Source organism: Seriola lalandi, unplaced genomic scaffold (assembly GCF_002814215.2).
Source record: "Seriola lalandi dorsalis isolate HSWRI2012SDOR001 ecotype SW California unplaced genomic scaffold, Sedor1 jcf7180002054353, whole genome shotgun sequence".
Lineage (NCBI taxonomy): Eukaryota > Metazoa > Chordata > Actinopteri > Carangiformes > Carangidae > Seriola > Seriola lalandi.
This window is the reverse complement of record NW_019524906.1, coordinates 645872-659300: the sequence shown is the minus strand read 5'-3', so window position 1 is coordinate 659300 and position 13429 is coordinate 645872. Positions and strand designations below refer to the sequence as shown.

Here is a 13429-nt window from a genome sequence, read left to right as displayed (position 1 = left end):
GGGGGGGGGTTATTTCTTGAACCCAACTGCCTGGAAAAACACTTTCTTCCCATGCTAGAGTCCAATCTACTTGTCTTATTTAGTATTAAACTTCCTTCCTTTCCCATTTCCATCCAAAATATGCTCACCAATTTGTGTCCCAGCTTATTTGTTCTGCTTCACACATGCTGAAATGAAGGATAGTGATGGCAAATGAAATGAGGGGGCTGTGTGATGAGTGAGCTGGTGTAGACCGGAGCCAGTGTGTGAGGGTTAATTTGGTGTGCATGGTGAGCTCACCAGGAGGTCACTGACAGTCCAGCTATCACAGCAGTCACCCAGCTAATCAGGAGACAGAGCACAGCCACATCAGGCTTCTCCTTTTATCCTTTTATGCTCCAGGCCACCCCCCCAACCTCCTGACCTCACCTTACATGCACAGACAAAGCAAAGCCCTGTGTGCTGCAATAAACCCCAGGGTACATAGAAGCAGGGCCACTAACCTTTAAGAGATCAGCACAGATAGGAATCACCGGTTTACGACTGGTGTGTTGCCATAATGAACCAGGAAATGACCTGAAGGAGATACAACACTAATATTTCTTTTCCCGAGTCTCTCCTCTTTTGATTTCTCTTGCCCTTTTTCCTCCATTTGTTAGTTGTATTTTCTACTTTTTCACTTTCTCTACATCTCTCCCTCTCCTTTTTCTAACCCTTCGTGATAGTGGCTGTGAAGAATGACTCACAGCTTGGCCTTAGCAGAATGATAGATTTATCTTAATGACTGTGGGTCCGCCGCAAGGTTATTACCATAAACCATCCACATACAACTGATGCATGAGTGCACATGTGCATAAAAAGGTATAAATCCGCCTCATGGAGGCAGGTTGCGGTTGGCTATAGTAGCTCCAAGTGCCAATTAGATGTGCTTCGGCTCCTGGCTGCTGTTTTTTTGATGGCCAGCCGACCTCTCAAACCTTCACAATCAGCACAGAGCATATTTGGGTTGACACCATAGCATCTGGCAACACGGATGGCCTCTCGTCACTTTTATTATGGCTTTTATTCCTAGAAGTGGTAGTGTTTGGTTGTCTTTCACATTGAGTCATGAGGAAGTTATTTTCTTGCTTTGATGTTCAGAGTGAGGTCAGAGATTTAATGTGCAGTCTCGGTCTGCTAATTGAAGTTACCTAATGCATTTTTTGTTTTGTGTGTGCCTGCCTGATTGTGTTTGTGTGTATGTGTGTGTTGCAGGTGTGCCGAAGACTCTCCTCAGGCCAGGCAGCTGTTGTCTCTGACTCTGGACCGAGCGAGCCACACTCTCCTCCTCGCCTTTCCCTCCTGTGTGGTCAGAGTACCAGTGGCGCGATGCCAGCTCTACTCCCGATGCATGAAGTAAGTCCGCACCAAATACTGTGCTAGCAGGGACACAAAAGTGCAGCAGGGGCAGCATAATAAAAAGCCAGGTGACTGTACAGGGTGCATCATGCCTTCACAAGTGTCCTTGAGGAAGACACAGTGGAGGGCTGCCAGCTCCAGACTTGCTGTTCTCTAGCTGACCTGAATTTTCTTGCAATGATAGTAATAATAACAACTGTCACTGTGCCCTTGAGCAAGGTGATAAACTGTTAACTGCTGTATAATACTGAAATGAACAAAAACACAATAAAATGCACCAGTATATTGGAAGAAAATCTAATAAAAGCCATTTGTGTAATACACCGTCATTAAAAGTAATGCCGCATTATTGCCTCAGCCTGCAATTTAACTTTATCATAGGTGCACTGTAATTTTATTAGATGATAACAATAATAATGATAATAATAATATTTTCTGGCAATATGATACATAATAGTGTAAATAATTGATAACAATAAATGATGATAAATATCATGAGAATAGTAAACACGTACCAAAACCGAATAATAGTGGAATAATATCACTATATCATCGTGATTGTATTCAATTTAGCAGCTAATTTATAATTTTCTATTCCGTCCTCATCCAGCAGTTATTAGATTATCATAAGCCACAAAGAAGAAGTTGCTCAATTAGCTGTGTGAATGTTGTGAATGTGTTTAACTTTGAAGAGCAAGAGAGAGCAAGTACCCTGAGTCTACTAATCCTATTTAAACATAGAAATGCATAAATTCAAAGTGATATTCTATATCATTCATAGTGGATGATACCTCATCTGCATACGCCCACACCAACACCACAATACAGACTCACTCTCCCTGTCTGGAACACTTACTGAGCCTCAATGCCTGTGCCTGTGGCCTGTTAGGCTCCACTGACACGTTAACACAAACTGGTACACACACCAGCACATCAGGCGTGCAGTGTGTTCAGTGAACCAGGTGAGTCATACAAGAGTGTAATCCAGAGCGCATTAAGAAACGTTCACATGCTTCCTGAGGTGTGTAAAATGTGAGCGTTTATGTATTTAAATGCGAGTATGAGAGTTAATATGCGAGTATGTTCAAGGTTTCTGCGTGATGCTTGAGCAGCTTAAGGTTTTTAACCTTTGTAGAGTGTTTGTGAGAACTTTTGATCTTAAATGTTTGCAACTAATGGACTGATTCCTGTCTGACCAGCTTTCAGCCTACAAGGTCAAATAAATCTTTAATAATGTAACATCTTACAGTAAATGGTCTGCTCTCCAGTGCGTACAGAGCATGCACTTGCAGATGGACCTTTTGACCTCATTTAACTTCACATACATTCTCATCATTAAAAACTCATGTTTTGCAGTCAACCACTGAGCAAGCAGACCATATCAGTGCAGAAGCTCTGCGTACTGTATTATTGGTCAACAATGACTAATCCCTTTTGGGCTGCTTTACTTTCCTGCCATCTCTTTTTCCAAGTATGCAACAGACTTTTAGGTTGATGCCCTACCTTCCAGGTATACAATGCTTTCTATTCATGACACTAGTTTAGACTTCCACAGTGAACATCTCATGGGCTTTGTATTTTTGCCAGAATAACATCATTGAGTGGTAGTCTAGTTATGAGCGATGAGTATTTCAAAAACCCTCCATGTAGCTGTCGTCAAGGACAGTCTGACAGCTGATGTTTTAGAGATTGAGTACAAATACAGAATAAAAGATGGTATAAAAGTATAAGATTTATGAACCATGTCTTAAGATTCAAAAGAGAAATGGTTACTATACTGTAAAAGGTTTTTGCTGTACAAAATGCGCTCATATCTCAGAATGTCTGAATTTCCTAGACACTAGTTTGAGAAAATAATCTTCGATCAGATTCCACATACTAGATTTTTTCCAGAGCTGTCAACTACACTGCGAGTTTGGACCTTGTAAGTCGACCGGTTCTGTCCAACTGCTTCTTTCAAAGTCAAGAATGAATCTTCACACTCAATCCCCGCAATCCCTTCCATGCACCAAAAAGGGAGTATTTTTTTTAAAACTATCCCTGCTCTCAAGTGCATTATCTCACCCCAGATAGATGACAAATTATTCACTGAGATGAATAATAATATCGAGCAAATTTCAAAGCTTCACAAGTTTAAAATGACAGAAAATCAGTGGCCTCCTCTGAGGTAGAAAAGCAGTTTAAAAATGTGTGACATTCCTTTGATAAATTATAATAAATTGCTGGTGTTTGTGCTTTGTAGCTGATGGTCTAAAATCTGCAGAAACCATGAGTATGATCCTTTAAACTACAGCCAAGTTCAAGCAGAGCAGAATACACAACCTCGAGTCAGAGCGAGAAAGTGAATTTTTGTGCGTCTCTGCAGGAACTGTATCGCCTCCAGGGATCCTTACTGTGGCTGGACCAGAGGAAGCACCTGCTCTTTCCTCAGACCTGGGACCAGGTATAACACCTCTCTGTTTGCACTAAACATCACCACAGCACGCACACTGTTTGCTCTGCTTCATATAGCACACACACCATACTGCCACTCTGCCTGCCTGCTTTATTCTTCTGCCCATCGGAAATTTTAAGTGTTGTTTTACCCCCTTTCTCTTTAAACGAACACCTTTTTTGTTTTGTTTTGATTTATTTCTACCTTTGTCATTCTTCTCAAGGTTATTTTTCTGACAGCACACCCGTAGAGACATCCCCTAAATTATTTATTTGGTCTGGAAGTCGGTCGTTCTGTCTGCCACTATTTGAGCCTCTGAGTAACATCTGTGCCCTCTAAGTAGCCTGTCACACAGTCTGCTCTGTTTACCCTTATTGATTCAGCACGTCTGCAGCTGCTGTTAAACAATGTTCTTTCACTTTGCTTGTTATCAAGTAGTGGACATATAAAACTCTGTAGGTGTGCAGAGTTTTGTGTTTGTCCGTTGTGTAACACTGTCTGTATTATGCATGTGTAGCCAGACAGTGTGTTGTCTGGGTGTGTGCATGAATGTGTGTATCTGCCTGGATGTCTTTTTGTGTGTGTGTGTGTGTGTGTGTGTGTGTGTGTGTGTGTGTGTGTGTGTGTGTGTGTGTGTGTGTCTGAGTCTGAGTCTGACCTCCCTCCTCTCCTGCTACTGAAACGCAGCGGTCTGTCTTGACAGCTCACCTCCAGTCGCAGCTTGCTCTCTCCAGTGAAATCAAATCTCTCTTTAGTCAGGCTGCTTACTGAATTAGGTTCTCAAAACACAGGTGTAGTGCCAGCAGAACAGACAACATGGGCCTTAAAGACCACCTCCGGCTGCCTGCTTATACTATTAAAGGCCTCTGTGTTGGTCTTGATTTGATTTACCAAGGGCGGTCAACTCGACAATCGATTTCGCATCGAGTTACTGTGGATTTCCTCTTTGTGGAATAATGCAACCTCTCTTTGCAAACTGACGCCAGAGGAGAAGTCGGCAATCGGCATTATATAACATCAGATTGCAATGTGGGCTGTTTCTGTGGAAGAGAAGTTTTGTACTTTTTAATGAAAGAAGTTGTTGTGGTCGTTTTACTGGGAGGAAAAATGGTTTTAAGTTTGGTTTTACTGTTGTATGTATGTGTGTTTCTAATTATCCAGTGCTCATTTTGTTTACTAGATATAGTACTACAACAAGGTGATACAAAAACACTCTTGCCAGTGAGAATATGGTGACAAAACAACTTTTTATTCATTACATTTAAATATTTCAACTCTTTATTCACTTCTTTCAGTTAACTGTTTGTCTCTCCGCATGCTAAGTATGCACACCCTCTTACTATAATTGCAATATGTGGTGTTCCGGTGTTATAGCTGACTCAATGTTCGGAGAATTGTTTTTTAATTAAACAATAATTTTTATTTCATTAAATAAGCTTTGCTGCTTCATAGTCTTTCCACGTAGCCTCTGGCTGCAGAAGGATTCCCTATGGTGCAGATACTGCTGGTTGGGCATCTGTAAACATTGTCCACAGGACTCAATATGCATAAACATATGGTCTTTATCCCTTTCTGCTTTATTATGAAGCCTGGGAGAATGTGTTTGAAATAAAAAACATGGATAAAAAAAAAAAAAGGAAACAAACAAAACATAACTCACACACATACACAGATACCAGAGACAAAGCTAATGTATATAAAGTAAATGACCCACGGGCCGTGAGAGCCAGCCAACTGAACACAAAACAGTGTTCTTTATTAAGATGACAATTGCTGTAGGTCCATGGCACATTTGGACTCATTTGTCACAATGTTTTCTCGGCATTAAAAGCACAATCGTTGGCTGCACTGCGGCCCGAGCCTTTAGCTAATTGCAGAATGCTGATTTCTTAGTCTGTTGTCTCAATGAGCTCAATTCAGCATCCTCGGGCAGTGCGTGCTCTGGTTCTTCAAAGGTTGTTTGTGGGCCAAATGGTGCCTCAGTGTAGAACCATGAAAAACTTTAAATGGTTGTTTACTTCTTTTTTAGCAATTTCCCAGATTAATCCAAAGTGTCTTCAGTGGTTTTGACTGATTCATTTAAAACAACAGATCAAGACAAAGAAACATATGTCTGTACATCTTTGATTTATGATATCCACCCACCAGGAAATTTAAAGATTCTTTTTTTCATGGCTGCTTCCCTGAAGGCTTGTAACTCTAAGTAAGATCACATATATCTTAATATCCTTTAAATTATTACATAGGCTTGCATCAGTTCAGGGCATCTCTGCTGCCAAGTCCTCACTGATACGACAGATCCTTACTAAGAGAACCCTGAAGTGTTTGGTTACAAGCGTGAGTCATGTCTCCGTGGTTCATTCTAACAATTTATGCCCAAGGGTTCAAATCCATTTATAGATAATGCATTAAAGTCAAAGTAAATTAGCCCAATGAAGAAATGGTTTGAGCACGTAACTCTCAGTTAAAACACAACCTGTTGTGTTTACACTTGAGCTTTTTCACAGATTAAACAAATGAGATGAATTGTGTTAATTACGGAGCTCTGCAAGTATTTTGTTGAGACAGACCCAGGCTAGCAGTTTCCCTCAGTTTACAGTTGTTAAGCTAAACTAATCAGTTTACCTCTACAGAACAGATATGAAAGTATTATCAATCTTCTTGTATAACTCTAGAGTAAATATGTATATTTCCCAAAATGTCAAACCATACCTTTAATACACTTTTTGATGTATACCTTAATGTTATGGTGGAAACTAGTCTCCAATGTTAATTGCTCTTAAGGCATAAATCACCATTACATTACTTGGATATGATGTATAGCTGTCGATTTGTCTGTGTGTGTGTCTATTGTTTTCCCACATTAGATTTCCAGCATTACCAAGAAATTGTCTTTTTCACACAAAAGCTAAAACAACCACATCTCATATGTTTGACTTTAATCACTTAATTACCGGTACCCTGTACTAAATGAAACCTACTGGCACACACTCAAACACACACACATTTACTCAGTCTATCCATTGCAACTTTTCTTTTTTTCTCCGATATACTGAAAGCAGATGTGTTTTTCTTTGTAAGCACCTGGTCTGTGAGCTGTTCTCATTTCCTCTCTGCTTCCACACTTCATCATATATTATTGTCCTTAGAGTTTTCCTTGCTCCCCTGTTGTCCAAATGGGAAATGAGTTTTGAATCACCGGGCTAGAGCTGTAAAAATAAGATATGTCATAATTTATCTAACGTAATAAGAAAGTTTGAGGTTTTGTTTTTGTTGAACGTTTAACTTATCTGACAAATTATTTTTTAATAAGGGTATAAGAGGTTTTTCATGATGATCTTCTGGCATTGTTTTGAGAGCCTCGCTACCTTAAAGCAGCACATTAATGATGGACTCCCAAATCCTTGAAGGCATGAGCTTTATATTTACACCACAAATTTCTAATGTGAAGACAAGTATGCTGACTTAGACATATTTGCAATTTGGTGCATTAATTAGCTTAATTAATGACCCTGCAGACACAAGTGGTTAACTTCAAATTATAATGACAATTATTGCAAAATATTAGGCAGCTCAAATGCCTCTTCAGTTCTTCTGCTGTTTTAAAGTTGTTGTTTTTCTCACTTTCTCACAAAAAAAACAAAGACTTCAACAACCTAGGTGTCAGAGGAGCTTCCAGAGATATACGCTTCCTTGTTACTTGTCCTCTGCCGTAACATTGAGATAGTTTTCCTCTATCAGAGTGGATCTATGCTGTGTGTCAGTGGCCGAGTTGCTGTGCCTCTGTGTCTTCTGATTAATGACTGTGTCTCTTCTCCTCTGCAGACTGCCGTTCGAGCAAGATGTTGAACAGGGAAACGTGGCCCACTTGGGTGACTGTGACGGTAAGAGGAGTGATTCTCGGTGTGTTTGTGTGTGTGTGTGTTTGCCCAGATGTGTTGCAGCTAATAGTGCTCTTGTCTTTGCCCAGATCCTTACATAACTTGTGTATCTTCAGGGTAAACAACAATACAGTAAAAGAGAGGAAGAGCCTGGTAGTTTCAGTTTATACAGAGGAAATCCACAAATAAACACAGAGACAAGTCCCAGTCCACCTCACTGCTCTGTAGTATCTCACTTCTCCCAGCAGCAACCACCAAGATCCAACGCGAAGACGGTCTGCTAGTCTCATTTAGTCTCTGTGCCGGCAAGAAAATCCCTGTGTATGTTTTAACTAGCTTTGTTCTCCTTACTGTTTACTCTGTCCTTACTTGTATGCTATCTTTGCTTTGGTCTGGTAGGTTTTGTTGCATGTACACGATGGTTAATTATATTCAACTCCAGCTTGAATTCCCCTTGATGTTTCTTTTTTTTTTTTTTTTTTCCCCTCCCCATATCGTCATGAAAATAGAAGTGGTACACAGCAAAGCAAAATCTCTATTCTAGATACACAGAGGTTTTGGATAGTCCCATGACACCCCCTCGCTTTGATGTGAGCGCTAATTCCAATGCGTGCAAATTAATCCTTTGCTTCTGAAAGTTCCCTGAGTTCATGTGCCGTGCTCCCCGAGAAAAGAACAGATAAATATTGCATAATCGGAACCCGCATACAACTCTAATCCTGTTTCAGATGGGTGCTCTGTTTGATGCTGCTCTCTCACTTCAGGTCCTCTGACCACCAAACCACGGGGGACGGCTTCTGTAACTGATGGCTGATGCTCTTACTGTGCACAGCGAAGTTAAGCTAGTTATTTGTCTTCATTAAGCCCATTTCTAGCTCCCTATAGAACATGTGGGGGACTTTAATCAAGCTTTTTGTCTTGCTCCTACACAGAAACTCATGATCTTCCAAAAGGTCTGTTTCTGTTTAAAGCAGGTTGTGCTCTGCATCTCTCCTTTTCTTTTGATAAGTTTTTGCGAAATAACATAAACTAGATGAAAAATGTGAGAAATTTCCTCTCCACAAGGGAACTCCACTTCAGCCGATACATGCTTGTTGTGCAGAAAGCTTGTAATTAAAAGTGCAACTTCTATGATCATTACTCTACTTCTGCACTACACCATTGGGTGAGAGATGTACATAATTACTCATGCTCAGTGCTAATGTACTATTTTACAAGCTCCAGTCTTGGATCCTCTTCTTTATTTGTTATATCTTGACCTCTGGTGCTGGTGTCTCAGGGGGTCAGAGAAAGTAATCACACTCATACTGAAGGTGTAGTTATATAAGCTTTCTACTCTCTGCACATTGTAGATCATCACAGCACATTTTTTCTGAATGGTTTGTAAAATGTCCATCATCAGTACTCCAGTGATTTCATTTCTCTAAAGTTAGGGGACTTACGAGAGAAAAAAAGGTCAAATAAAGCAGGAGAAATATCCTGACTTTTAGTCCCTAGTGAATGAGAGTACCGAGCCGCCTCACATACTCTATAAATATCCACTAGACATTCTCTCTTTCTCTCTTTCTCTGTCATTTCCTGGACTTCTATGCCTTTCTGCATGCGCCTGCAACATTGTGTCGTGGAATTTGAAACTGAGCAATGCAGCACCTCTGGGTTCTCCGTAACATACTGTGGACAAAAGCCAAAGAAACACATGTAGATGGGATGAAAGAATTAATGCTTTGAGTTATATTTACGTGTCAAGCCATCACATGGCCCATCCCACATGGGATCATAAGATACCTTTACAAAACATCAGTTTTTACAGTGCAACAGGAAAGTGATTCCAGATCTGCTGGTTACAAATCAGTCCAGGGGATTGTGTTAAAACAAATATTAGTCTTTACTTATACAAACAGCCATGCATTCACTAAGTAAATTGTCAGTTTGAATGTCTTATATTCAAATAACTGTTTCAGTCATTGTGAGTCATTCATGTCCATCAAAAAAAAATTCCAATACAAACTGAAACCCGTTATCACATATTGGACAAATTCAATTTCCTCCTGCCCAGGCAGCATACTGACCCTTTTTCAGGATATATAGGGGGAGGCGGTATGCCAGTTCTTATTTTAGCTAAATTAGTTACAGTTATTCTTAAATTATATCACCAAAAACACAGTTTTTTTTTGCCCAGTAATAGTTGACATTGTGAAAGACCTTTTAACTAAAACATACAGTATCAATGTTCTATAGCTAGTATGGGGCAAGCTCCAAAAACATTGGATCCTACACTTCCCACAATACATCTTGATCGTGTCTTTCATTAGACTCGAGCAACAGAAGACCTCATAGATCTGTAATACTTCTTTAAACTGTCCCCAAATATGAAGCAGAATTTGAGTTTTCAGATTTGTAGACATCAGCTCACTCAGTTACACTGGGATCAAAGGGTTCTGCTCCCTGGTTTCTGTTCTCCTTGGACCGGTGTCAGATAGAGATGTACTGTCCTGCTCTCCGGCCCTGCCTTTGAGGAATTTCATAGCTCTGAGGCATGTTTGTGCCTGCATCTGATCCCGTCATGAAATATGCCCAAGCTGAACTCTCTTGACAGAGGTGAGCTCTGTTGTCACTAGATGAACGAGAGCTGCTAGGCTGGCATGGCTGCAATGCGAACCTGTATCTATCTGAATGCTGCCATCGACGCTTTATTCCAGATATTGTGATGAACCTGGTGCCGCGCTCTATCTTTCCATCATATACCTTATATAATATTTTATTTTATTTGACATTTTCATTGTCTCTGATATGGATGTTTTCCTCAGTGTTTCCTGTTCCTAGTTAACGCTAAGTCCATCTTTCTTTGTCTTCCTGTGAGACAAATACTCTCAGCCGTCTGCAAATGCAACATTCAGTCAGAGGAAGACAGAGAGGCGCAGTTTCAATGGGCTTGTTATGACAAACTGTCACTGACACCGTTAAGACTTTGAAAACTGCCTGCACACCCTCTCTATATGTGTCTGTCAGCATCTTTCTCTGCTTCTCTTCACATGCCTTATTCCTCACGCACAATGGAGGCACAATGTACATTTGTCTACTTACAAACACACACAAATACTCATAGGATTTGTGTGTGTTTGTAAGTAGACACACTAACACAAGCTCCTCGGGGACTTGGATTGGTGAAATAGACAGAAGGCTTTTGGTTTGTGAATATTTCATATCTCTATATTGGACTCATTCCACCTGCCTGTATCTTGACCCAGCAGATGGGAGGTGAGATATGGTCTGGCCTATCTATCTCTCTTTGGGGAAATTCAGCAATCTCATTTTCACTCTCTCTTTGCTTACTTTTTTCCTCGAGGAGGAGTCTCTTTCTGCAGCTGCATGTCAAACTGCATTTTCCCTCTCCAGCCTCCAGTCATGATCAGAAATCATTTAATCTTCAACAGTCAATTATCAGAATAAACTTTTTTTATTACTATCTCATGAGAGCTCTTACAATCTCTTTTTTTTTTTTTATGAAGACTACTGTTTGTTATTAGGTAACAGGTACAGTCGACCAGTAGGTCCCAACCTTGGGGTTAGGGTGTCTCTAGTGGATCACAAGATAAATCTGAGGGGTTTTAAAACTGTTTTCTGATCTGTGCCTTTTTCCAAGGGCCAGAGAGTTTTACCTCTTGTGGCTAAGGAAACAATCTGAGTTTACAAGGGAGAATTCCTCTTTGGCAGCAACTTGTGACGAGCAGTTACAAGGAGAGATTTAATCGAATCACAGACCAAAAAGGCTGCAGTGTCCTAAATTTCACCTAAATTACTAAATGCGTATTTTTTTCTCCACCTTCGAGTGGTATGTAGCCACTTAGCCACATAGCATTTACTTCCATTTGCCCTGATCTTAAGGGACTGTTTTCTTTGGTACAAAGTAGTTCCAGTTTTTCTTTTTTCAAAAGAAATGGGGCCATTGTTTGTGGCAAGTTGTGCTTTTCCTTGTCACCTTTTGAATTTATAACAAATTGAACCCTTTGTTGCATCTGAGCCTCTTCTAGATTCTTTTTCATTGTGCAGGTTTCCTCTCTACAATGTTTTTCAAAGCTGTGGGCACCAGAAACAAAATCTCAGAGACATATCTAAAAACCTGGTCAAATGTTACCTAATCTGTCTGCATCGCCCAAGTATTGTAAGTTAAAAGAAGAAGAAAGAAAATACGTTTTTGTAATTTGGCTGAACCAGCCCCTTGAGTTTAAGATTGTTATATTCAGCTTGTTATGCTGGTTTCGTCTTTGTAGTTAGTCTGAAAAAAAATGAAAACAAGTAATTTATTGTACCAAAGTCTTTGCTCGTCTGCTGCTTCTCTTCGTCGTGCTTCATCCCTCTTCAGCCCCAGTCAGTGCTACACTGATTTCAGTGCAGCCTTGTCGTCAGACCTCAAAGGGAGATGGATGGACGGCCTTACTTAAAGCCCAGCTAACTGCCTCCCCTTTCTCCTTAGCCAGAGAGAAGCAGTTGCTGGAAGGAGAATCGATTTTCATCTCTCCTCTGGCTGATGGCAGTCGAATAGATATCAAGGGTGATACTGCAAGGGGAGAGGAATGGGGCTGAGAGGAGCAAAGAAGGGGGGGGGGGGACCTGGGTAAATCAGATCAAGGAGTAGAGACCAGAGCAAAAAGAATGAGTAAGGGATTGAGAGATCACAGGAAGAAGGCAAACTTTGAGGATGGAAAGGGTGAAACGGTTCAGGGGATCAGAAGTGTGGAGTCATAAGGGTGAATAAGAAAAGAAGCGGAGTGATGGGGAGAGAGGAAGAAAGAAAGGCGAGGTGGCAAGGGGGTAATCACATAGGAAACTGCGGGTGAGGGGGATGAAAGCTTTGCGAATGGAGGGAGGTGCAGGGAAGTGAGAGGAGCGGCTATTTTCATGGGTGCTAGGACGGGGTCGGTGTGACAAATGGTCTGAGAGTGCCACCGGCGTCTCCTGTGTCACAGCACTGTCACTGGCCTCCTCAGTGGGCTCGTGGCCAGGTTGTAACTCTGCCAAGGTGATGTAAACCACCTGCCTCTTATCCTCATAACTTTTTCTTTTCATGTATCACTGAGCTGTTGCCCTTATCCTCACTTCACACCATCTACATCTTTATTTTGGGACCTTCAGTTTATCTTAATTTGTCATAAAAATCGATTAAATGAGCATAATGCTTCTCACACCATCGCTAACCAAATGTCTTTTTGCCGTGTCAGAAGACCACAGAGTGACATCACTTTAGTTATGGGAAACTACGAGGAAGTCAAGTGTAGCTAAGGTTATTGCCTTGTGGTTATGCATGGTTCTCTCTGCATTTATTGGAAAACAAAGATCCCACACACACACACACGCACACACACACACCAAATATTAGTATGTAGAGACATGCTGTTCCTCTAAGCCTGCTCTGATCAAAGCAGGGTTTGGAAGCACAACATCTAATTTAGAGGATGTGTTGTGGGAGGGACGCTTTGATGAAAGGGATGAGGTCAGAGAAATATCTGGGTTCAATTATGTGTGTTTGTGTGTGTGTGTGTGTGTGTGTGTGTGTGTGTGTGCGTGCGTGCGTGTGTGCGTGTGTGTGTGTGAGGCATAATGTATGTCCATTAGTCTGTATGGACTCTACTTTCTCTCAGGTGCTATGCAGGCTAACTTTGCTGTTGTTCGGTAATTTTGTGGGTCCAGACATGCATGCTTGCTCTGAGTGGGGGGGGGGGGGGGGGGGGGGGGGGGG

General features: G+C 41.1%; 1 protein-coding gene across 1 annotated transcript in view; it reads left to right on the top strand.

Moving 5' to 3' along the window:
• Positions 1-13429, top strand: part of sema6bb (sema domain, transmembrane domain (TM), and cytoplasmic domain, (semaphorin) 6Bb) — a 120715-nt gene that overhangs the window by 87703 nt on the left and 19583 nt on the right. Inside the window, exons 14-16 of the mRNA XM_023408039.2 lie at positions 1234-1374; positions 3743-3820; positions 7637-7695. Coding sequence (XP_023263807.1) covers positions 1234-1374; positions 3743-3820; positions 7637-7695 — 278 coding nt within the window. The remainder of the gene's footprint in view (positions 1-1233; positions 1375-3742; positions 3821-7636; positions 7696-13429) is intronic.